The sequence below is a fragment of the Gossypium arboreum genome, chromosome 6 (assembly GCF_025698485.1).
Source record: "Gossypium arboreum isolate Shixiya-1 chromosome 6, ASM2569848v2, whole genome shotgun sequence".
NCBI classification, from domain to species: domain Eukaryota; kingdom Viridiplantae; phylum Streptophyta; class Magnoliopsida; order Malvales; family Malvaceae; genus Gossypium; species Gossypium arboreum.
The window spans coordinates 125424874-125452155 of record NC_069075.1 but is presented as its reverse complement, the minus strand read 5'-3'; the positions used below and the strand labels follow the sequence as shown (position 1 = coordinate 125452155).

The following is a 27282-nucleotide window of genomic DNA, read 5'->3' as shown; positions in this document are numbered from 1 at the left end:
CTTGTATAATTTTTAAAAATATAAATTTTAGAATTTTTATAAATATTTTAAATTTTTAAAAATTATTTTAATTTTTAAATTTTTATTCAGAGAGTTTAATTTATTTATTTTTAAAATTTATAGAAACTAAATAAGTATTTACATTAATTTATTATAAAATTTACTTTAAAAAAAAGTGATACAGTTTTAACTGTCGGTTGACCCGATAAGTTCACCAAAAGGCCGAAACATCCATCCAAACCTCTTTCTTTTTCATGTGACATGTCTAGGTACTTACTAGTTCCCTTTTATGCTCTTCTACTTTCTGTTCCCAAGCAAAAGCCATTGTTTCTTCACACCTTTTGTTTTCTAAGTACCAACCTAAGTTTCTTCTAATCCGTAATCTTTTTCTTTTTCATGGCTTTCCTCAAGTGGGTTTTACTGATTTTCACTCTTCATTCGTTTATGCCTACACCCATTTCTTCAAATCTTTCATTAAACAAGGAAGCCTTAGCGCAAATCCCACTCAACTTTCTCGAATTTTCCAAGAAACCAGAGATTATGGATTGGATGGTTAATATTAGAAGAAAAATACATGAAAACCGGGAGCTTGGTTATGAAGAATTTGAGACTAGTAAGCTTATACGAGCTGAGCTTGATCTTATGGGCATCCCTTACAAGTGCCCGATTGCTGTTACGGGTGTTGTCGGCTATATTGGCACCGGCAAGCCTCCTTTTGTCGCACTCAGAGCAGATATGGATGCTCTTGCCATGGAGGTAGTCTTTTACAATATTGACTAGTTTAGGCAATCACATCACTTTCATCAACTAGCATATTTTGTAGGGTTTATGAGCTTAGATCTAAGTTGAAAAAATTATCCGTACCTTCAATATTACCATAGTTTCTTTTTATATGAAATTTCTGTGAGAAGGTATTTTTGGGTTTTGATTGTTGAAGGAACTGGTTTTATTGGGAGCATAAGAGCAAGGTTCCTGGAAAGATGCATGCTTGTGGACATGATGCTCATGTTGCTATGCTTCTTGGTGCTGCAAAGATGCTTCAACATAATCAAAATGATTTGCAGGTTCCTTGCTATATTTTCCCTTCCTTGTTTTATAGGTTTGACCTCGCAAGTAGCAATTGAATTCTTAATTGAACTTAGGTTGCTTGATTTGGTACATCGCCGTACATATGAACTTCAAAATCGTTGTTTAATAGGGAACAGTTGTTCTTATTTTTCAACCGGCAGAGGAAGGGGGTGGGGGAGCCAAAATAATGTTAGATGAAGGGGCTTTGGACAAAGTTGATGCCATCTTTGCACTCCATGTTACAGCTAGAGTCCCCATCGGTATGGTGGCCTCCCGACCTGGTCCGATTTCAGCTGCAATGGGTTTCTTTGAGGCTGTAATTAATGGAAAAGGGGGACATGCTGCAATTCCTCAGCATACAGTAGACCCCATTTTAGCAGCTTCCAATGTGATTGTTAGCTTGCAACATCTAGTTTCACGTGAAGCTGATCCCTTGGATTCTCAGGTAAATATTTCTCTGTATTGCGCTCATGCTCTACTTAGTTTCCATGGTTCCTTTTGCTCCCTGTTAATTAGAAACGCTCCAAAGGTTTCACCTTGGAGAACCTGCCTGAAACCCATTCATGTATTTAATCTCCCCCATCCTTGTTTTTGTCAAGTAAGAACTTATGCAAATTGCATCTAATGATTTTCAGTTTACATAACCTGTATAGCTTTTGGTTTTGAAACTAATCCATTTCATTTATGGCATTATGCTGTTCATGTTTTATCGGTTTCTTTGATTCTTTTTTATGGATTTCCCTTGTGTTAAAGTATTATCTGGTTGCAATTCAAGTTATTTGTATAGGTTCCAGATACTTTGTTTACATATATGCTCATTTAAACATAAATTTGACAGGTGGTCAGCATTGCGAAATTCCAAGGGGGTGGTGCATTCAATGTCATTCCGGATTCTGTCACCATTGGTGGCACTTTCAGGGCATTTTCAAAAGAAAGCTTTCTTCAACTCAGACAAAGGATTGAGGAGGTGCACTTGTCTCTTACTTCTAATGTACATAGCTTTATTTATTTATTGATGTAATCACACAAAGCAAACTTACAGGTTATATCGAAACAAGCAAGCGTACAAAGATGCAATGCAACGGTGATCTTCGACGAAAGGTCCATGTACCCTGTGAACTCAAACAACAAAGAGTTGCATGAGCATTTCAGAAAGGTTGCAGGGGAGATTTTGGGCTTTGAGAACATTATAGAAATGCAGCCGCAGATGGGAGGAGAGGATTTTGCATTCTTTTCAGAGTCGATCCCTGGACTTTTTTTCTTTCTTGGAATGAAGGAGACGGAAGGCGCAGTTCACTCGGGACATTCACCCTACTTCAGAGTAAATGAAGATGTTTTTCCATACGGTGCAGCTTTACATGCATCGTTGGCGATAACATACCTCTTGCAAAATCCGACCAAATATACTTCACCTCCAGAAGTAAGTTATCGTGATGAACTCTAATAGTATGTAGTTGCATATCTCATCCAAACTATTATGAATAATGATAGTACTTTTGAAAAGTTTAGTTTAAAATTTGAGGTGTTTAGTATTGGTATAAAAAAATGTTTTAAGAAATAAAATGTATATTTTACACATGATATTAAAAATAACAAATATGTATTTAAATAATGTTCAAATTAGTTAATATTATGAAATTTTAGTAAGAATATAAAAATAATTTATTATAACTTGTTAATATTTTAATATATGAAATATAAATTTAAAATATTTGTAAGCAATTAATATTAATTATTTATAAAATTTAATTAGAATATAAACTATATTTTAAATATCTAAATATAACCATGAGATACTAACATATTTGTATTATTTTAAAAATATTTTTAAATTAATGATTTTAACACATTTGTATTATTTTATTTTAAAATTTAATTTGAATATATAACTCATATTAGATATTTCTCTAATATAGAAGACATAAACATAACAAATTAAAATATTACATGTATTTGGATTAAAATTTCAAAATAGATAATATTTATATACCAAATATAGATATTAAAAATTTTATATTAGCATTTGTAATTTAAAATGAATTCATTAAGCTAGAATCTATAGTATATCTTGTTAATCCCATTTCAAAACCATTTGAATTGTTTGATTTACCATCATCATCATCATCATCGTTACTTTGTCCATCATGCATATCTTCTCGATCAATAATATTCTCATATACCCAATTAAAAACATTCCATGCGTTGTAAAATATCTTACTTCTCCCTTTCATCATCACCGCTGGAATTGCCAATCATACTATCACCTATGAACAAATTTTATATCCAAAATCAAACATAAATAACTATTGATAAAACTAAATTATACATAAATAAGTAGAACATAAATTCAATATCCAAAAAAACCAAACTATCGGTTTAAAGCTTCTCAAACACGCAAGGATTTAACAAAATAAAGCCAGGGTAGCATAATTTGAAATCAAAACAAGTTACAGTCTTCTTATTCTTACTTGAACCTCAAAGAGTATCCTTCATATTGGTATTAGCAAAGGATGTCACATATAGGCTAAAGAAAGGTGTGTATGAGATTTTCTTACTGAGCCTAGCAAAACTTGAGTCGTACAGTTTTAAATTTTGAAACAACATTTTATCATCACAATATCCAATATATTAGATATAAAGAGTATCCACAGTGGTAATTTACCAAATAACAATCATATAAATAATCACACGTCATAAAGAGAACATCAAAGCTAACCAAACAAAAAGTTAACCTGAGAAACATAGATCAGCAGAAAAAGAATTATCTTTCTAGTACATACACACAGATATATAAAATACTAAGTTGGCTGAGAAAAAAAGATTTCAACTTTAGATTTCCTTTGAAGGAAAGGTGTTTTTGCCAATTGAGTTATGATTTCGCCACGTCATACAAACATGAGATCTGAGGATATGCTAATTAAGTTGAAAAAAGAACAATTTTTTTATGAACCAGTGCTAAGTTTTCAAGACTGATCTTTCAAGTCCCAACATCTAATTTCAGCTAAAACAAGCTTGAAAATTTTCTTTGTAAACGTACCCACAAATTAGAACAGCAGGAAAAGAAAAGAAAAGTCAGCTGAAATCAAATGAACCAAGCAAAATTAGATGTTCTTCCTAACCAAATACGCATAAAAATATATCAAGATTTCCATTAGCATGAAATCCCAAGCTATAAATATTTCCCAACATCCCCTTTTACCATGAAAAAAAAAATGAAAAAGTTCGTGTCTTGGAATAACTTAGCGCCATTTCAAGCCAACAACCTTAATCGAGCTTTAATCACAACTATTAATGAAACAAAAAAGAGAAAAAATCAAAAAGACGACTATGGAATTGAACATTCAAAGAACACAAAGAAAAGCTCATTCCTTTCCAAGAGAAAAAAAAAAAGAAAAAAAAAAGGGACATATTTGGAACCAAAACGGGGATTTTCAGTCTGGATTTTCCTTAAAAGAAAGAGATCATGAAAGTTTTTGATCCTTGAAGCCAAACAAATTTGGCAGCCAAAAACTAATCAGCAGCCAGAAAACTAGTCCCAAGGATAGCGACACCTTTTTTTTTCAATCTTTAAAAACATAGTATAGTAACTAATGAAGGCTTCATTGTTAAAAACTTTGTCAAGTTCTGTTATCTTTTATTTCTCAATAAATTCTTTCACTAATCTAATTGATGTTGTAAAAGAGAATTCCCATTTTTCACCGTTTCTCTTTTATTAGGGGTTAATTGTTGTGTGTGTTTGCCATTTAAGGACACTTTTAATAGCTTCATTGTAAGTCCGAAGAAAATTAAACTCAGGAAAATAATCAAACTCAACAACCAAACAGAAAACTCAAGAAAATCAAAGGTGAAATGAGAAAGTTAACCTGAAATAGAGAGCAACCAAACTCAGCAGCGACCAAAAATAACCTGAAATGGGGGAAAATGAGAAAGTTAAATGGGGAGTTGAAATGAGAAGATGAGATTAGGGGAGTAGAAAAAGAGAGAGGGAGAGAGCAACAAAAACCTTGGAGAAAATGAGAAGAGGAGCGAGAACCAGAGAAGGGAAAGTACTGTAAAAATTTTAGTTTCTCTATTTAGCTAAAAGTATTTTTAAAAAAGCTAAAAATTTTAACAAAAAATTATTTATTTAGCAATCTTTTTACTTCAAAAGTGCTTCTAAAAAGTATTACTAAACACAAAAAGCATTTATCGATTCGAATGTCTGTCTATTCTATTAAGACAAGATTGTGAGCTAATTGAACAACATTTAATAGTTTCTTAAATCATTGCTTTTATATTTCATACAACTTTGAAAAAGAAAACTCATCTTTTAACATAAATCATGCATCTTGCTTTTTAGTACCAAATATGTTTAATCCAAAAAAGGTAAAAGTTAATTTTTTTATTTAAAATTTTTAGTCTAATTATCGTCAATTATTTTAACTTGGCATATTTATCTTCTGTCAATCATATTTGATCTTATATGAATGCCATCTAATTAACATGTTGGGTTGTTAAATTTTGATTTGTAAAATTATTTTTGTCAATCATATGTCATCTAATCAACATGTTGAATTGATAAATTTTAATAGAAAATACAAATGATATTAATGATTGGACTAAGATTTTAAAATGAAAAATAAAAAATTTAATTTTTAGTTGTTTTATTGAAGAATGGGATAGACTTTATATTTTAACCTTCTTTTTAGATTTGTTAAGCTTGAAGGTGGGTATGATATCTAGGGGTTTAAAAATATTAGACCAGAAAAAATACTAATTTAGAGTATGGGCTAGACTTGGGTAAATTCATGGCTTGGCTCATTTTTTTTAATTTTTAATATATTATTTTTAATTTTATATTATATAATTTATATCATATTAAAATTAAATATATACTTTTATAATATAAATATAAAAATCATGAGTGCAAGTAGAAAAAAAGTTTAAAGAGACTAAAATTGAGTTATAAAATTTGTGAGTTTAAAAGACAATTTTACCATTATTCTAATTTATAATATTATATTTTTAATCAACCTTTTTAGCATTTGGAGAACAAGGTCCTTGTCTTTCCTCTTGTACTTACCCCCGTTAAAAACATAGATATTAAGTTGTTTATCATTAAAATTTAAAATAAAATAATATATATCATTACTAGATATTAAATAATATATATAATTAAATAATAATATGGATATATTTAAATCGATTTAGTTTAATCATTTATAAATATAGATAAATTTAGAAAAAATTCATATTCATATTTCGAGTTAGATTGAGCTTAAACAATTATGTATCATATTAGTATTATACATGAACCCAACCAACATGACCCATAAGCATCATAAAAAGCATAAAATAATAAAATTCTCACTCACAACTATGAAAAACTAATGAAGCTTAAAATTTCACCATAGTTGAAGATAAGTGGGTCATAAGCCTTGGGTTGGTGGTTCGAGTCACCTTGCACACAAGTAATTTCATAATATTCTCACGTCTTTGGTTTTGCAAGTCCATCAACTAAGGTGCTTCTAGTTTTGTGAACTAGGCCTTTCGGGCAACTGCTCATGGCATGCTGGTTCTTGATAGAATATAGGAGACAAAACTCAAACAGAGGGACAATACCTTCTATTGTTTGGGGAGCAGTCAACAGCTTGGTAGATGATACTTTGAAGACTTCTCCCAAAGAAGTTGACCCCCCTCAATAAGGCTTAATTTTAGGGCTGCAAGTATTTGTGTGTAAAGGGTAGTTTGAGTTTTAGCAAATAGTTTGTTCGAATGAATTGCTTAATAAAATTATTATTTGACTAACTGAAGAGTAGGATTGTTATTTGAATTGCATTAACAAATACTGTGTATTATTTCTCTCCTTATTTTACTTCTTGCTTTACCCTATTATAAATTGATCTATCTCAACATTTATTCTAACAAAGTGGTTCAAATAACAAAGTTGAAATGGATGCAAACCGATTACTTTTTCAGAATCAACAAAGAAAATATAAAAGAAACTTGCAAATCATTTCGATATCCACTGAGAAATTGGTCGAAACCCAAACAGTGGTCGATATTGTCCTTAAGTCGAACTAGGATTTTATCTTCCAACTCTAATGAGAGTTTGAGCTTGAGGAAAGTTCATAGAGTAGGAGTTAGATCAAGTGGTACCATACCTTTTGACAATGACTTATATGCTATAGGTTGAGAGTTTGAATCCTACCAAGAGCGAGACATGCACATCCCTTGGTAAATGATTGTGTGTCATGCAAGGCCCAATTCAATGCCTTAAGCTTGAGCTCGACTTGACACAGAGACAATACCAACTAGTATTGGGGGTTTGGTTGGGTACCTGATTAACAATACTTCCAAGTCAAGCATGTATCTTTCCAAGAACTTTGCTCTTATGGTCCCACTCCACCAGTTATTTTAACAATCCAAAATTCCCTTTCAAAGAAATTTAATATAAAAAAACTCTTTTAACAGAGAAGGTATTGAATTTTTTTAATTTAAATCTAAGCTCATAAACCCTACAAAATATGCTACTTGGTGAAAGTGATGCTATTGCCTAACAAAGTCAATATTGACAAAGACTACCTCCATGGCAAGAGCATCCATCTCTGCTTTGAGTGAAACAAAAGGAAGCTTGCCAATGCCAATTTAGTCGGCAATGCTAGTAACAACAATCAAGTATTTATAAGAGGTGCCCATCAGATAAAGCTCAACCCTTAAAGCTTACTAGTCTCAAATGTTGGGAAAAAAAACCTATTGCAAAACAAATCTATTAGCACTAAAGAATAAATAATTAAATATGAAAACAGAAATTATTGCGTCGTGGTAAATCAATTGCTTTAGAAACAAATTTGCCCTGATCGGTGTAAACGTGTAGTGGACATCGTCCCCCAATGTTAAGGTAGTCTTTCGATATCCGTACACCCAAATATGAAAGATAGAACTCGATTGGTGTTTCTCTTTTCAAGAAATCATAATAGGAAAAATTCCCAGGAAAGTTTAAGGGGACACAATCTATCCCGCTTAAAACCCAAACTCCTAAGCATAATTTTCTCTAAAGTGATTAGGGAAAAAAACAACAAAGTTTATAAAGAAATCGCAGACTGAAAGTAGAGAAGAGGAATGTGTTTCAAAGAGGGTTGTGTTTCTGTTTAGTGTGAAAAATGAGGAAATTAACCCTTTATTTGTACTAATAACAGAAGGACAAAACGGTAAAAAGGTAGGGGCGCAGAAGTAAAAAATGCACTGAAACTACCCCCACTATTTCCGCCCCAACAGCCAAAAATCCCAGATTTTTCAGATCATATAACGAAAAAAAAAGATTGTTGAAAATATTATTTTCTGAAAAAATAATAATTTTTTATCCAAAATAAATATACACACGATACGTGTTGAGGACACGAGCACAAGTAAACAATTGCATCACACGTGTGTAATAGGCCCATAGCCCAATTGCTCAATGAAAGTAAGAAGTAAAGCTATATAAAAATATTCTTAATAGCTTGTACTTAATAAATGTGGGATATACCCACTAACACCAACCCTTTGCATTACCAACATCAAAATCTTCATAACCAAGTTATGGATTTTCATGTTCGTTTCTTCTATTACCAATCATCCAAACCATAATCTCTGGCTTCTTGAAAAATTCAAGAAACTTGAATGGGATTTGCCCTAAGGCTTCCTTGTTTAATGAAGGGTTTAAAGAAATGGGTGTTAACACAAACGAATGAAAAGTTGAGGAAAGCCATGAAAGAAATATCCACATATTTGGATTTGGAAAAAAAAAAGAAATTTAGGTTGGAAAACAATGGCTTTTGTTGAGGGAACAAATGGAACTGATAACTACTTAGGCTTCTTTTGGATAGGCGGTGAATTTGCCCTTGGTAAGATTAAAAACAGCGGTAGCGATGAGATTAATTACTTTTAGCTGTGAGATTGAAAATAGTGGTGGGGTGTATGTTTGGATTCAAATGCAATTGTATCGGTGAGGTGAGAAAGGAAAGTAACTATTAGGGATGTTAGATTAAAATGAAATATAGTAAAAGTTTTAAATTATTTTATTTTTATGAAATTATTAAAAGTATGTGAAATTATAATTTTATTTAATAAAATTATAATGTATAACATTATATATTTTAGAAATATTTTAATTAATTATTTCATATTCATTTTAAAATATCTATTATATTAAATGATAAATATGATTTATTTATAATTAATTAATTTCTTTAAAATGCCCAATATTATTTTTACAAATAATAACACCACCAAAATAATAATATTAATAATAACACCATACTTATAAATTTTAAAGAATCTACTTGAATATTTTTAAATACAATAAAATATATTAATATTGGGAAATAAATTAAGTTAACATAATACATAACAACTTACATTAATATTAGAATTTAAATTAAGATATAAAGTTTCTTTAGGAAGATGAACTCATTGAAATAGTTTCCTTAACATCATAATTTCCATGATAAAAGAACTCAATTCACCTTAATCAAAATGACTTCAAGAGGCTAGTATGTCGGGCATATTTTTAAATTCTCTAAAATCTTCATAATTTAGTTCAGCTTGTCTTGGAATGTAATTATGCAAAATCATTGTTTCATTAACAATTAAAACTTGTTTCTCGAATGAGTAACTTGGAATATCTCTTAATATTGGCAATTTTTTCTTCCACATTTCAAATGTTCATTCAATCACGGAGCATAAAAAAGAACACTCATGATTAAATTTTTTTTCATGATACCGACAATTACCTCGATGAAAAATTAGGTAAACGACATCATTCTCTCTTATATGGTCCTAGAAAACCTGTTATTTATGGATATCTTGAAGCTACAAGATAAAATTTTCCTATGTAAAAGGTAGAAATGATATTAATCTCAAAAATATTAAAATTAAATTAAAGATATGATATTGTTTTTATGTAATTATTAACTAAAATAAATAAACTTCAACTTGGTGGAGGGTGTGAAAAATTTAACTCTTGCCTTCCAAGTGCTTGGAAAAAAATTTACTATTAATTTGTTGTTCCTTCCCAACCAAGAAATGAAAAAATAAAGCACATATTGAAATCACAAACTACAATGTTTCCTACCAATAAAAGGTATTTGATGAGAAGGCGAAATGCATGTTTTTATCATCTATGGTCCCAAAACAATCGTTTAAAATAAATACATGCAATGTGATAAAAGTTAGTATTTAGTTTTATTCAAGAAATAAAAAAAATTATGTAAATCTTGTTTAAAATATACGATTGCAAAACAAAATCGTTAGCACTAATTGGAAAATAAACCAAGCGTAAATAAAAGAAAGAATCACTGTGTCGTGGAAGAACCATTGCCTTAGAAGCAAATTTGCCCTGATCGATGTAATCATGTAGTGGACATTATCCCCCAAAGATAATACAAAAAAAAAAAAAGAAGAAGAATAAGAGAAGTAACAAGCCTAACCCACCCTTTTAGCAATAGTAAAAACAACGTGCATGTGTTAGAACTTTAGCCCAATTACTCAATAAAAGTAATAGCAAAGACTATATAAAAACTCTTTTAGTAGCCTATACTTAATCAATGTGAGATACACCTATTTTGCGTTACCAACAAATTTTACCTTAAAGTGAGGCCAATATAATTTGACTTGGTACTTCCTCGAATTGACCTTCAATGGGTTTAATTGTGTCTATTCTCATTTAAGAAATTATAAATCATTAAAAATTCAACTAATAATTCTCTAATCGTTGAAATCGCTCTGCCGTATTCGAGTTTGATTCTCTATTTTCTAGAATGTACAATGTTACTGCTAACTTCTCCATTGTTGATACTTTCTCATGCTTTAAGCCATGATTTGTTTGCAAATCATGCATCAAACAATAAAAATATCTTTTTTGGCATCCTAAAACTATTCATACAATGATCTTTATGCCCAGTTAATACTTCTTCCACCCACTTTTATCTTGTATAATTTGAATCCATACATGGTTGTTTAGTGAAATAAATTTTATAATGTATCAATATAATTTGAATCCAACACATGATCTTCCTTGTTTCAACTTGTGTAACAATGTGGCTATTCTTCGTTGAACTTTTTCATTTAATTCAATATTATCATAATTCATATCAAAACTTTCGTACATAAAATCATCCATAACCTGAAAAAGTAAACAAATAAAAAAAACTATATTTTATGACATTCTATACAATACAAAGACACTTTAATAAAAAAACATACCATAAAAAACATCATACATAAAAAAAGTATCATACATTAGTTTTACATAAAAGGGTGGAGCTAAGGGGCTGGCAAAGGTTTCGACCCTCCCTAAAATGAAAATTTTTTATTTAGGCCCCTTTATAATTTATAAAATTTTAAATTAGTTGTGGTAAAATTACATTTTGACCCTCCAAAAATGATAAAATTTAATTTAATCCTTTAAAAATTATAATTCCAGCATTTTACTATCGTAAAAATATATAATTTAATTCTAACCCCTAAAAAAATTTTATGGCTTCGCCTCTATTTGCACATCAAGTTTTGGCTGAAGTTAGCAAATACAACCCCAAAAACTATAACAAAGTTTGCAAGTACAAACTGAAATATCATAACAAAGTTATAATAAGACAAAATGATAGCATATCATATCATATTAGTAATCTTAAGGACCTTGTGGTGGAGACGGTTGTTGAAATGGTTGAAAGCCATATGAGGATGCTGCTAACAATAATGAAAAATGTGTATTAACATTTTGATCATCATACTCACGTTAAAGCCACCAAATCCTAACATTAGGACCTAAGTTCAAAAATATCTCTCGTTTTATTAGGGTTTAGAATATTTTGGTGACAAAAAGTAAAAATCATTCTTTTTTGGAATTTCATCTTCTAAGTTCTAAAGCACATAATGCATCCATTGTATCTGAAATAGTATATTGAAAACGAAGGAAATTAATTTCATTTATTAACTTCCTTTGAGTAGCCATACTCTCACACAACTTCTAAATTTGAGTAGTTAATATCTTTTGTGATGATTTTCTACTTGAAGTTGATTTTTTACTTTTATCATGTACAACCTCAAGTGTCTACTTCCCCAGATTAGAAGTTTCAAGAAAAAGGTTTAGGATGTCTCATTATTGAGAAAATCCTCTTTCCTATGACCATGTTAATTTGAATTATCAAATCTTTCATTAAGTGTAGCATCTCTCATAAAAGCCTTACTTGGAAAAACATTAGATGAAGGCGTTAAATTACTGTCATCGCCCACAAAATTTCATGTCTTCACCATTTATAGAAACAATTTAAATTCAAAGGGTAATGAATTATTTTATATAAATTTGATTACTTTATCATCTCATGTCACTCATCATTGCACAATAATTTAAATTACAATAAAATAAGAGAACATCGATCTTAATAAAGTAATTTGAAAATATTTAAGTATACAACCAATCAAGGGTATGGTTGATAGCCCTTTGTTACATTTTACATGTTATTAATTTCTTTGGCCAAGAAAAGACGGAAATAGTGATATCAACAAATTGGAATGTAAAAAATATTATTTATTGTTAACTTAAATAAGCTTACAATCGTTGGTTTATATACATTATTTTATTAACTGCTTATTAAACAAACTTAGTAATTATCTAAACTGCCTAACCATATTTGCAAATGCTACACTCCCTCTCGAGTTAGTGGATGAGGGTGAAATAAAGCAACTTGCCAACAAAGTGCTCATCTTGCTAAATTCCAAATCTTTTTGTTAGGATATCAGCATACTCAGTCTAAACCACCTTCTTTGTATTTTTTCTTTCACAAAGTGGTAATTGATTTCTATATGTTTTGTTATCTTGTAAGAGATAGGATTATTTACTATTTGAATTATTGCTTTATTATTACGAATAACGTGTTGAAATATGTATATATTTTAAATATATTTAGGTAGATAAATTTTATTTAGGTAGATAAGTTTTATTCATATTCTAGGAATATTTTATTTTATCTTTTAGTAGTTTATTAGAATAAGGGAACTATTTTCTCTTATGTTTTAGTAGTTTATTAGAATAAGGGAATTATTTTCCCAATTAGGATTAGGACTCTTTTCTCTATTTAAGTTCAGTTCTTTAGTTAATAATAATAGAACAGTTTTATTAAAAGCTCTCTTGAAAACTTTCATGGCATTTGAGCTAGGTTAAAAGTAGCATCATGGTTAAAACAACCTTCACTAGAGATAAGAGATCCAACAATCAAACAGAGGAGGAAAGTTCTATCGTTAAAACAACTACTGAAAGTACAATGACTCAAGGGATAGAGGCGTCTCACATTTCTTTTCAGCTGACATCTCACAAGCTAAATGGCAAGAATTATCTAGAATGGTCGCAGTCCGTAAAATTAGCAATTGATAGGCGCGGTAAGCTAGGTCATTTAAATGGAGAAGTTAAGCAACCACTGGTGGGCGATCCAAAAATGAGCAAGTGGAGGTCAAAAATTCTATGATAATTGCGTGGCTTATTAATTCCATGGAAGCATTCGTAGGTAAACCTTTTCTTTTTCTCCCAACTGCTAAAGATGTTTATGACGTTGTGAAAGACGCCTATTCAGATTTAGAAAACGCTTCATAGATCTTTGAGTTAAAAATAAAACTTTGGAAAGCTAGGCAAGGGGATTATAACGAGATTATGTCTCTTTGGCAAAAACTGGATTAATATTATAATGATGAATGAGAGTGTCCCGAAGATGGTGTAAAAGCTATGAAAAAAAGAAGAAAATGAAAGAGCTTATTTGTTTTTGGCTGGTTTCAATAAAGAATTTGATGAAGTGAGATCTCAAATCTTAGGGAAAAAATCGCTTCCAAAACTTCGTGAGATTTTTCTGAGGTTAGAAGAGAGGAGACAATGAGAAAAGTAATGTTAAGGCCAGGGTTTGAAGCTAATGATGATAATTCTACTCTTGTAACTATTAAAAATAATGATGATAGTGAAAAAAGGAAAAAACCTTGGTGCAATCACTGCAAAAAATATTGGCACACTCGAGAAACGTGTTGAAAGCTTCATAGAAAATCGACAAATGGAAAAAAAAAAGAGTGGCAATGGTCGTGGTTCACAATCAGGGGATAGCAGAGCTTTCCAAATAATTAATGGAAATTATGAGGGCCAAGTTCTTTAGAAGGGACTCCATTCACTAAGGAACAATTAGAGCATTTACACAAGTTTTTTCAACAATTAGAGCATTTACACAAGTTTTTTCAATCGCTACAGTTTTGGATGGATTCTTTTATTCCTAACTCATCCAATAATCCTTATTCCTCTTTTGCCTAATCAGGTACTGATTTTTCTGTTTTTTAGTGTCAAGCCTTATAAAACAAGCACGTAGATTGTTGATTCTGGAGCTAATGATCACATGACTAGTAGTCATTTTCTTTTTTCAACTTACACATCTTGCGCATAAAACAAAAAGATCAAAGTAGCAGATGGGTCTTTCTCGGCAATAGCCGGGAAAAGCACTGTTAAAATTTTATCTTCCTTGGTTTTACATATCGGTTAGTAAATTATCCTAGTCCTCGAATTGTTACGTTATATTTGACTCCTCTATGTGTAAATTTCAAGACATGGTCTCGGGGAGGATGATTGGCAATGCTAAAGAATTTGGTGGAATTTACTTTCTTGAAGACGATCATCTAAGTCAACCAACAACTATTTTATATTTAAATTCTGCTTCTGATTGTGATAAGGTTATGATTTGGCATTATAAGCTTGGACATCCTAATTTTTACTATTTAAGATATTTGTTACCTAATCTATTTAAAAATAAAACTCATTCTTCATATCATTGTGAATTTTGTGAATTGGCTAAACATCATCAGTCATTCTTTCCATCTCAAAAATATAAAGCCTCCAAACCTTTTTCGTTAATTCATAGTGATGTTTGGAGACCTTCAAGAGTCTCGACTTTTTCAGGAAAACATTGGTTTGTTACATTTATTGACGATCATACTCGTATTTTTTGGGTGTTTTTATTAAAATTTAAGTCTAAAGTTAAAATTGTGTTTCAGTCTTTTTATGCTATGGTGAAAACACAATTTAGTGTGAAAATAGAAGTATTTTAAAGTGATGATGGTGGGGAATGTTTTAGTGACCAATTAGGTGTTTTCTTAATCAAATATGAAATAGTCACCAATGTTCTTATACAAATACACCACAAAAAATGGGATTGCAGAAAGAAAAAATCGACATCTTTTCGAAGTAACTAGAACCTAGATGTTCACTATTCAGGTACCACGTTATCTTTGGGGCAAAGCCTTGTTAACAACTATATATCTTATTAATAGAATGCCCAGTAAAACTCTAAACTATAGAACTCATTTTCATCTCTTTAAAGATAACTTTCCTAACTTTAAATTGATCACAGATTTATCCCTTCGAGTTTTTGGGTGTAGTGTTTTTGTTCATCTTCACAACAAGGTAAACTAGATCCTAAAGCAAAAAAATGTGTCTTTATTGGCTATGCTTTTAATAAAAAGGGTTACAAATGTTATGATCCAATTGATAGGAAGATTATTGTTACCATAGATGTCACATTTATTAAAACGCAATCTTATTTTGATTTTAATCTTCAGGAAGGGAATTATAGGAAGGAATATTCTATAATTGATCAAGAAAAGACTAGGAATATATAACAATGGGATTCTAATAAGGGGGAAGGCGAATTTATGATTAACACAGAAATTAATGATTTTAATGTTAATGAAAAGGAGTATAAAGGTGTGGAGTCTAATCATGAGAATAAAGAACAAACAAAGGAGTTAATTGTTTACTCAAGAAGAAATCAAAATCAAGAAAGTGGAATCCACCAGATTCATTACCAAGAATCCGACCCGCAAGATTCTGTCAAAAGTCTAAGTAAAGCTATAATCCTGCCAACGAATTTTCTGATTTAGATATTCCAATTGCCAAAAGAAAAGGTGTTAGAAGTATTGTCAAATATCCCATGTCTAACTTTGTATCCTATAAAGCCTTATCTTCGACATTCTCAACCTTTATTTTGTGTCTCGATCTGTAAAAATACCCAAAAATATGAAAGATGCTTTACAGGTTCCTGAGTAGAAGGAGGCTATTTTAGAGGAGATGCGTACTCTTGAAAAGACAAGTACATGGGAAACAATAGAATTACTTGTAAGAAAAAAATAGTGGGCTGTAAATGGGTGTTCACAACCAAATTCAAACCAGATGGATCTTTAGATAGGTACAAAGCTCGGTTGGTAGCTAAAGGGTACACTCAAACATATGGGATATGTTATCTTGAAACATTTGCTCCAGTAGCCAAATTAAATTCCGTTAGAATTCTTTTATCAATTCTTGTTAATCTTGATTGGTCTTTACAACAACTAGATGTGAAGAATGCTTTCCTAAATGGGAAACTTGAAGAAAAAGTTTACATGGATCCTCCTCTAGGTTTTGAAGAAAAATTTGGAACTCGAGTATGTAAACTCAAGAAACATTTGTATGGTCTAAAGCAGTCTTCTCGAGCTTGGTTTGAATGGTTCACTCAAGTCGTTAAAAAATAAGGTTACTCACAAAGGCAAGCTGATCACATAATGTTCTATCGATATTCACAAAAAGATAGAATAGCAATTATTATAGTTAATGTCGATGATATCATTCTTACAGGAGATGATATAAATGAAATAAGACATCTCAAGGAGCATCTAGCATTGGAGTTTGAGATCAAATACTTGGGTCCTTTGAAATACTTTCTTGGAATGGAAGTTGCTCGATCAAAGAAGGGTCTTGTGGTCTCTCAGAAAAAATATGTGATTGATATTTTAAAAGAGGCTAGAATGAGTGGTTGCCACCCAACTAACACACCAATTGATCCAAATGTAAAATTCAGAAATAAAGAAGGTCGATTAGTTGATAAAGGGCAGTACCAAAGATTAGTTGGTAAGTTAATTTACTTATCACATACAAGGCCAAACATAGCTTTTGCAGTGAGGTTAGTAAGTCAATTTATGCACTCCCCAATGGAGGAACATGAAGAAGTAGTGTTTCAAACTCTAAGATACATGAAGAGTTCACCTGGAAAGGGTTTATTCTTCAAGAAATCCGAACAGAGAGCAAAAAACAAAGTATCGTAACAAGAAGTAGTGTAAAGGCTGTGTTTAGATCAAAGGCTCAAGGAATTTGTGAAATGATGTGGTCAAAAAGAATTATGGAAGAGCTGGGAAGACCAATAACTTCACCAATGAAGTTGTACTGTGATAGTAAAGCTACAATGACAGAACTAAACATGTTGAGATTGATAGACACTTTATCAAGGAGAAGATTGAAGAAGGCCAAGTGTACATGACGTTTGTTCCTTCAAAACAACAGATTGCTAACATACTCACCAAAGGGCTCTCTGAGACAAGTTTTGATTTTCTTGTAAGCAAGTTGGGCATGATTGATATATATGCACCAACTTGAGGGAGGGTGTTGAAATATGTATATATTTTAAATTTATTTAGGTAGATAAATCTTATTTAGGTAGATAAGTTTTATTCATATTCTAGGAATATTTTATTTTATCTTTTAGTATTTTATTAGAATAAGGGAATTATTTACCCAATTAGGATTAGGACTCTTTTCTCTATTTAAGTTCAGTTCTTGAGTTAATAATAATAGAACGGTTTTATTAAAAGCTCTCTTGAAAACTTTTATAACGTGGCTAGCTCCTTATCTTTAACTCCAAGCTCGTCCAATAACCCTCTTAACCATACAATTTCAAATATTGTCAAGGCCATGCTTCTGTATTCTGCTAATGACCTTGAGATGGTGTATTTTTTTTTTTACTTCCATAAGATCAATTATTCTCCCATTTTCACACAATATCCTGTTACTGGCTTTCTCGATATTGGACAATATACCCAATCTGAGTCATAATATGCTATTAATTGTAAGGACCCATTTATTAGAAAGAACAACCCTCTACTGAGATCTTTCTTCATATATCTTACTATTCATAATGTTGCCTTGTAGTGTTACTTTTTTGGTCATTGCATGTACTGACTTAGGTGTTGAACTGCAAAAGCAATATCCGGACTTGTGTGAGTCAAGTAGAACAATCTCCCAATAAGTTATTGACACATTTGCACATATGATAACATTTATCATCATGATTTACTTGGACTGTTTCATTGTATTCAATGGAAGCTAACTTCTGATTTTGTTCTAAAGGGATAACAACTACATTCCTTCCAGTGAGGTCCATATCTGAAATTAGTTTAAGAGAATACTTTATTTGGTATATTACAATCATACTCTCTAACTGAAAAATTTCAATACTGAAAAAATATTTAAGTTCTCCGAAATCTTTCATCTTGAAACTCTGAAGTAATACTTGTTTCAACTCATCAATAAGCTCCCCATCATTCCAATTATCACTTAGTCATCAACATATATAACCATGATAACAATTCGATCATCGACTATTAGTAAAAAGAGAATAGTCATGCTTAGTTTGTGAATAACCATTAAGTAAACGAGCCTCTATAAACTTCATGTTCCACTGTCTTGATACTTGCTTCAATCCATAAAGTAATTTTCGCAGTCAACAAACCCGAGTCTCCCCATGAATGCAAAAACTGAGAGGAAGAAACATGTAAACTTCTTCATGTAAATCACATTGTAAAAAAGCATTATAAATATCCATTTGAAACAATGACCATCCGTGTTGGGCAAGAAGGGCAATGACAATATGCATTGTGACTTATTTGGCAATCGGAAAAAATATGTCATGGTAATCAATACCCTCTTGCTGAGTAAACCCCTGACCAAAAAGATGAGCTTTGAACCATTCAATCGAACCATTAGCATTATACTTGACTTTCAAGACCCATTTGCAACCAATAGGTATTTTACCATGTAACAGCCTAATTTTCAGTGGTATCGGGAATAGAAATTTGAGATCACTAAATCCGAAGGGTGAGTTGAAAATTTAATAAATTAATACCTATGAGTCAAATGTGAATATAAAAGCATTTTTGAATTAATGAATTTGGTGATTTAAAAGAATTAATTAGGTAAATTGGGTCGAGAATGAGGTATCGAGACCTTGACTTCATAAATCGAACCATAAATATTTTTAGAAATATTTATGGAGTGTTGGTGAGGTAGTAATAAAATTTAGTCAGAAAATTTTGACGTTTGGGTGGTTAATTAAATAAAAAGGACTAAATTGAAAAGGGTGTAAAAGTTGCTAAAAGGATTAACTAGCTCAATTGTCAAATGAGTAAGGACCTAAAGTTCAAATAAGCCCAAATGAGATATTTTGGGCGGCAATAGCTGAGAAAAATCAGGAAATGGGTGAAATAAGGGCAAAATTGGAAAATTGTCAAAATTAGCTAAATAAAAATGGGACTAAATTGCAATATCTAGAATTCTCTTCATTTCTCTTCATATTCATCAGCTGAAAAACAGCCATGGAGGAGGGTTCAAGCTGGTTTTCATACTTTAGCTTCATGTAAGTTTAATTCTTGCTTTCTCCTTGAAATTTTTATGTTTTTGGACTTTTACAATTGGGTCCAACTTACTATTTCATTAGTTTTTTATTCCATGTCTAATTTTTGAAGTTGTTATGGATGAGTGCTGGAAGTATATGATGATTTGGCATGGAATTAGAGCTTTAAATTGCTTATATTCTGATTTTATTGAAAGAATTGAATAGAAAGTGAATGTTTGGGACCTAATTGTAAAAGAGTTTGAAGTTAGAGTTTTCTGTGGAAATTATAAATTTAAATAGTTATGAAATAACTTATAATGTCTAGAAAAAGTATTAATTGAGAAAATTATCTTAATTGAGGGGTTAATTGAGCAAGGAGTGAATTGTATAAATTGTGAAATTTGGGGTAAAATGGAAATCAACATTTTGCATTAAAACTGTTTTGGGCAGTAGCAGTAGTTTAACTTTGAAAAATCACCAAAAATTGTAGAAATTTAATTATAGGATGAATAAAATATGAAATTAAAGCTTATTGAGTCTAGTTTCTTATAAAAGAAATTATGTAAGCAATGGAATTGTAAATCATGAGATACAATAACTTTTGTGAGACAAGGTCAGAATGATTTCGGATTCCCCTGTTCTGAATTTGGAAAATCATCAAAAATTGGATAAAAATAATTAGAGGCTTAAATTTATATGTTTAGAATCCTGAATAAGTCTACTTTCAAGAGAAACAAACGAGGACATCATTCGAATCTTGTACGAGAAGATAATTAATTTTTAGTGAAGAAGGGTCGGAACTGTCAGACAGCAGAACAGGGGAGACTTCAATGAATAAACTGTATTAATTGGCCCAACCAAAAATTATGAAATGTTTATGGTAAGAATACATATGAGTCTAGTTTCTGGGAAAATTTATGGATCTTAATTTGGAGTTCTGTAGCTCAAGATAAAAATAATTTAGTGAACTATGACACAGATGGACAGCTTGAATATTCACATAAGTAGATAGTGAAAATTATGGATAATGTTACCTACAAGTGTGTTGTTTATACTAAGGATGTGGATGGAGAGGAGGAGGAGGAAAATATACAAAAATATACAAAAATATATGAATGACTCGTGTATAAATTGATTCATGCCCGATTATAATCGATAAGTGTTGGATTAGAAATGATATAATGTTTTATTTGGTATATTTATTATGAAATTATAATTATCGTTATAATACAAAAATTGAACTTGTGAGTTTATATAGCTAAATTTTAGTGATTATTTGTTAATTTTATGAATTTCATGATGTATTATTTCATATGTATTGATGATAAAATCGTGAATAATGTAAAAGCATGAAAATTGAATAAATGATCAAATTGAGCGTTTCAGTTCAGTGACAAGATGAATTGAAGGAAAAGACCATGGTTGGACCATGGCAACAAGTGATAAGTGATAGCTTCGGCTACACTTATCTGATCAATGACAAATGACAAGTGAAAAGTGGTAGCTTCAGCTACCTGATCAGTGAAAAGTGGTAGCTTCTGCTACCTGATCAGTGAAAAGTGGTAGTTCCGGCTACCTGATCAGTGAAAAGTGGTAGCTCCGGCTACCTGATCAGTGAAAAATGGTAGCTCCGGCTACCTAATCAGTGAATAGTGGTAGCTTCTACTACAAGTGACAAGTGATTTCCGTATAAGACCATATCTGGGATATGGCATCGATGTGATATATGCTACTGTATAAGACCATATCTGGGATATGGAATCAGTGAGATATGTGATTCGTGTAAGACCATAGCTAGGCTATGGCATCGATATATGAATATGTGTAAGACCATAGCTGGGCTATGGCATCATTATGTGAAGATGTGTAAGACCATAGTTGAACTATGGCATCGAGAAAACGAAGTACTCAATTCCGTAAGACGTTCACTAATTTGACAAAGTTTGGTAAGTGTTACATGGAATTATGTGATACAAGGAAGTACGAGTTGATAAGATACGAGTATAGAACTTGGTTGATAAATGAATTCATTTGTGATTATATAATTGTTCATCTTGAATGTAGTGTCCATATGTATTGATAATTCAAATGTTTTAATGAATAAAATTCCGATATGGAATAAATTGAACACGAGACAAATAATTATGAAATTGAACTCGGAATTCATGAAAATGACGGTTATTGATATATGGAGACATGAGACATTGATATATGAATATGGAAAATGTTTGATAAATGTGTTTATTCATAATTATAGAATTATATACCTCATGTGTACTATTTGCATAAATATGATATTTCAAATACTTTGGTTATTTAAGCTTAAATATGAAATAGTCTGAAATCAAGATAAGTTGTTATGAAAATATATTTAGATTACGGAGATATGGCTGATATATGTTGTATGATTACATAACGTGAAGTTATGTATATATATATGAGAAATTGAATGAGAATTAAGCCCATACACGTTTCTTGTTATTTATATGAAGTGTCACGGTGACAAGGGTGATGAAGTTATAAGCAGAGAGTTACACGGGTTAAAAACACGAGCGTGTGACTCTCCAAAGTGTGAAAATTTTCTAAGTGTTGCAAAAGTTTCATATGTTTACGGTTTGGTCCCGAACCACCCTGAATGTATGTTTTGGGCCCCGTAGGCCCATATAAGGGACGTTAAACATATGTATGAAAGTTTTTAATTTAGAAAAAATTTTATGGCTGATTTTTTTACATGATTGATCATATTAAGTTTGGTAATGCATCATACCCTATTCTAGGCTCGGAATACGGGTAGGGGGTGTTACATACCAGGCGTAAAGGAACTACATCCTAAATGGTATTTGATTCTAAGGCCCGAATCTCTTGCTGCATAGCTTCAACATAATTTCAAGGTTCAGGTATGTGGGAAATGGAAGCAACAAAGGAAATGTTACGAGAAAGCAAATGATGATAAGAAATAAAAGAAGTGACCTACCTGAAGTGGAGAGGAAGAAGCTGAATGAGAAAAGCAAGCATAATCTTGTATCCAGGTTGGAGGCTTAGATAATCGTAGAGTATGGAATGGAAAACACAGTGGGTAATGGAAGGAGTGAAGGTACAATGAATGGCTACAACGACCGATTGAAGAAAATATAAGGTCATTTGACAATTAGAGGTCAGTCAAGACACATGTGGGGTTGGTGGAGCTAATATATTTTGATCAAGAGGAGCGAAGGTAAGAAACTCATTGTCCAAGCAAGGATAGGACATGTTAGGAGGAAATAAGGATTGATGAGATAGATCAAATTTAAAAGGAAATGCAACCTCATAAAATAGACATCTCAACTTACAAAAAAAAAATTGTTTCCAAATTATACAAAATATAACCCTTCTAAACCATTGAATAACTTATGAAAACCAATGGTAATGACCGAGGGGAAAATTATTCGATGGGATTAAATTTTTTTCATAACAAAGACAACCAAACACCCGTTAATGAGATAATTAAGCTGGTTTATGATATAGTTTTTCAAAAGAAGTTTTCCAATCAAGAAAAAAAGTTGCAATTGATGTATTAAGTAACAAGCTGCCAACACACACTCATACCAAAATTTAGTTGGTACATTTGACTGAAATTTAAGAGCTCGAGCTATTTCCAAAAGGTGACGATGTTTACGTTCAACGAATTCATTTTGTTGTAGTGTTTGGACACATGAACTTTGATCTACAATCCCCATTGAGCAAACAACAGCTTAAACTTGGAATTAAAAAACTTCGTCCCATTATCACAGCAAAAATCTTTAGTAGACAAAGAAAATTGAGTATTAACAAGAGCAATAAACTGTTTTAAGATAACAATAGTATCACTTTTAAGCTTGAGAATAAAAGTCCAGGTCATTCTTGAAAAATCATCGACAATAGTAAGAAAGAATTGATGTCCCAAATGGGTTAAAATTTTGTAAGGAACCCATAAATTGAGATATACCAAATCAAAAGGTGCAATAGCTCGTGTATGAATTATAGTAAATAAAAGTCGTATTTGTTTAGCTAAATGGCAAATATGACATTGAGAAATACACTTTTTTTTTGAAACATTACATGGAACATTATCTAATTTATTGATTTTGGAAATGGAAGCATGTCCAAGATGAGCATGCCAAAGAAATGAAGAATCTTGTGTGGCCAAAGATGAAACCGGTGGTGTAATAGAAAGTTTATGTTGTTGAAGAGAATTTGGAGAATGTGGTGGAAAGATAATGTAGAAACCATGTTGCTCAACCAATTGCTTTCACTTGTCTACTGTAGAGGTCTTGAAGAAGGCAAAAATGAAGGGAAAAAGAAACAAAACAATGTAAGTATCGGGTTAAATTTGAAATAGAAAGCAAATTAAAATTGAAATCTAGGACATAAAAAACATTAGTAAGCTTGGCAAAGGGAAATAAAGTGTATAAACCATTGTTAACAATTGGTACCGGCTTTCTATTAGGCAATTGAACAAACAATGAGATTGAAGCACATGAAATCAAAGATTCCAGGTATCGTTCATCAGATATCATATGGTTTGTAGCTCTAATATCCAAAATCTACTAGAAGGAAGACAGTGTAGAAACCATACCTACCATATGTGTAGCACCTACATTCGAATTATCTACTGGCTTCAAATCATTACTCAAGAGATTTAAAATTGGTTGGTACTACTCTTAGGTGAATATCGAGGCTGAAGGTAGAGAATTTGTAGCAATAGAAGTTTCAGTTGACGATTTGTTTGAGCCAACCTAATTTTCCATTGAAGTATTTGACTTGCGTTTAGTGAATTTGAAGTCTGGAGGAAATCCAATCAACTTGTAGCAAGATTCTCGTTTATGCCCATTTACCTTACAATGATAACATATTCCATTAAACCTTTTTTTTTTTTAGATTGTTGTTGAATGTTTGAAGAATACAAGACTATTGGGTCATTAAAGGAAACTCCTGAAGTATGTTGCCGTTGGGATTCTTCTTAAATCATCATAGAGTATGCAAGATTTACCGCAGGTAATGGTTGCATAAGAAAAATGTGACTACAAATAGCAGTATAATGATCATTCAAGCTCATGAGAAATTGAAACAATCTCTATTGTTGAACATGCTCTAAAATCTTGAGGACATTTCACAATTACATGAAGAAACTGGCACCAAGGCATTATACTCATCCCAAAGCAACTTTAATCGAGTAAAGAAATTAGAGATGGAGGTAGTACCTTGAATATGTGGAGCAATCTCCCAATGAAGAAGGAATATATGTGACCCATTGGCCTTATCGTAACATTCCTTAAGGTCTTTCTATACTTGGACAATATTGGTTGCAAACACGACTCCAATGGACAGATCGATATTAACATTGTTCAAGATCCATGAAAGAACAATCGCATTGCAACGATCACATTGTGATTGAAAAATTGGTTGCATCAATTCTCTATCAACAAAATCAAGCTTATTCTTGGCCAACAATGCAATTCGCATGGATTGGCTCAAAATGGAATAATTTTCATGACCCATTAGCTTATGCAGAACCAACTATGTGTCTGGTGTATCTGAAGGATGCAGCTACATTGGATTATTGTAGTCCATGGTGATTGTAATGCCCCCACGCCCGAAACCGTTACGGGAGTCAAGCTTGAGGTGTTACTAAACTTATCTTACCTTTTAAACAACTCTAAATCACTTATTTTAATTTTCGGAATAAACTATTTTCTGCGTCATGGTTGCTTAAAAATTCATTTCTTGAGTTTCAAAACTCAAAATTAAGATCCGTAATTTTTTCCTGAAACTAGACTCATATATCTATCTATTTATTTTTTTCTAGAATTTTTTACTTAGCCAATTAGTACAGTTTATTAGTTAAAGTTATCCCTGTTTCAGAATTCGACTACACTAGCCTCTACTTACTACGAACCACTTTTCTCTCTGTACAAAATTCATATGACTATACCGCTTGTTTCCATTAAAACTAGATTCAATAAGGATTCTAAACATATAAAGTACACCACCTAATTATTTTTGTAAAATTTATGGTGAATTTCTAAAGTTGGAACAGGGGATCCAGAAATCGCTCTGGCCCTATTTCACTAAAACCCAGATATCTTATAAAATACAAAACCTTTGCCTGTTTTGATTATTCCATATGAAAATAGACACAATGAGCTTTAATTTCATATATTATTCACCATCAACCCATGTCTCTACAATTTCTTGTGATTTTTCAAAATCACGTTATTTCGATACTTGAATCTGTTTTAAGTTACTTTCACATTTTCATAGTTTTCATGTGATAGTTACTACTTAATCATACATACTATTAAACATGTATATCATCAGCCATTCTATTAGTTAATCACTAGAAAGTATTTACACATCATTCATTGATCATATCATATTAAAAGAAACCAAGTTCCTATACATGCCATACACAAAAGCGAAACGTTTAACTATACCAATGTGGTTTCTTCGATAGTGTGATCGGTCTCAAGCGTTTCCTTGATCCCCGAGTGGCTTGATAAAACTATAAGAAAAAGAAAATAAAGAGAGTAAGCACTAGGCTTAGTAAGCTTACAAGCAAATAAATTACAACATTCAACATGTTGAATAAATATACATAATGTCACCTAGCCTCATAAACTTCCTTTACTTCTCATTTTCTACCTTCTTCTTTACTCACTTACCTTCTTTCTTACGACCTTTCACTATTCATAAATATAATCTACCTTCCCTTTTGCTGATAATTCACTGCAATTTAACGTGTACAATGACCCGTTGAACCACTCGGAATACTAAGGATACTAGGGTCGTTCACGCTCTATCAATATCTCGCCAATGCCATGTCTTCGACATGGACTTACATGAATTATTCTGTCTCCAATGCCATATATATATATATATATATATATATTATGGGCTTACATGGCTCATTCCTGTCTCCAAAGCCATATATCTGATATGGACTTACATGGCTCATTTTGTCTGTCTCGTCTGTCAACCCCAATATCCTAACATTCCTAAGGTTCAAACGGGGCTTCGATGCTTTTTCTCTGTTACTTCGCCTTTAATTCGACTTTAAATATTCTCATAACATAAATATATAAATGCTGGAAATTGACAATAATAATGTAAATAAAAGAATATTGCATTTATTTACTGTAAACTTACCTTGATACAAAATGTGACTAAACCTTACAATTTAGTCCTTTACTTTTTCTTTTCCTCGTTCTTCTTTGGATTCTTGATCTATAATATAAAATATTTCTACTCATTAGCATTTATTTGATTTCTATTTCAATTCACAATTTATGCTGTTCAAATTTTGAAATTGCACTTTTACCCCAAAATTTACAGTTTTTTTACAATTTAGTCCCTGCTCAATTCACCCATCAATTGAACTAATTTTTTTTCTAAATTAACACTTCTATTTTATCATTATAAACTATTTCACAGCCTTTGATATTCTGAATTTCAACACCAACATCTAATTCACAATTTTGCTCACAATTAGGTCCTAAATACCATTTTCTATCAAAATGACTTAATAAAACAACCTTAATATGAAATTAGAACTTCAATTTCATAATAATTCATCATAAACTACCCTTACTCAGCCAGGGTAACTTCCAATTTCACCCACCAAATCAAAACTAATGAATTAGATGATTGGACCTAATTGTAAAAGTCACAAAAACATAAAATTACTAAAAAATAGTAAAATTGAACTTACATGGTGCAAAAATATGAAAAACCAGCA

At 31.4% G+C, this 27282-nt stretch overlaps 1 protein-coding gene and 1 long non-coding RNA gene across 2 annotated transcripts; one reads left to right on the top strand and one right to left on the bottom strand.

Moving 5' to 3' along the window:
* Positions 1–212: 212 nt before the first annotated feature.
* On the top strand, positions 213–2584 carry LOC108484401 (IAA-amino acid hydrolase ILR1-like 1). The gene is made up of 5 exons (XM_053029469.1): positions 213–756; positions 938–1064; positions 1199–1513; positions 1907–2035; positions 2111–2584. Exons 1-5 carry the CDS (start codon positions 575–577, stop codon positions 2510–2512), a joined length of 1155 nt encoding a protein of 384 aa, XP_052885429.1. The 5' UTR covers positions 213–574; the 3' UTR covers positions 2513–2584.
* A 552-nt stretch (positions 2585–3136) lies between these two features.
* On the bottom strand, positions 3137–5068 carry LOC128294146 (uncharacterized). Its single transcript, XR_008284411.1, has 2 exons — positions 4932–5068; positions 3137–3332 (listed from the first exon to the last, which is right to left on the bottom strand). It is a non-coding gene; the product is annotated as an uncharacterized LOC128294146 (long non-coding RNA).
* Positions 5069–27282: the final 22214 nt, after the last annotated feature.

Excerpts from the sequence above, each read along its gene's own strand:
- LOC108484401 (XM_053029469.1), top strand. The coding sequence starts at position 575 with ATGAAAACCGGGAGCTTGGTTATGAAGAATTTGAGACTAGTAAGCTTA. Across the intron at positions 757-937 it reads TGGATGCTCTTGCCATGGAG|GAACTGGTTTTATTGGGAGC; the intron begins GTAGTCTTTTAC and ends TGATTGTTGAAG. Across the intron at positions 1,514-1,906 it reads CTGATCCCTTGGATTCTCAG|GTGGTCAGCATTGCGAAATT; the intron begins GTAAATATTTCT and ends TAAATTTGACAG.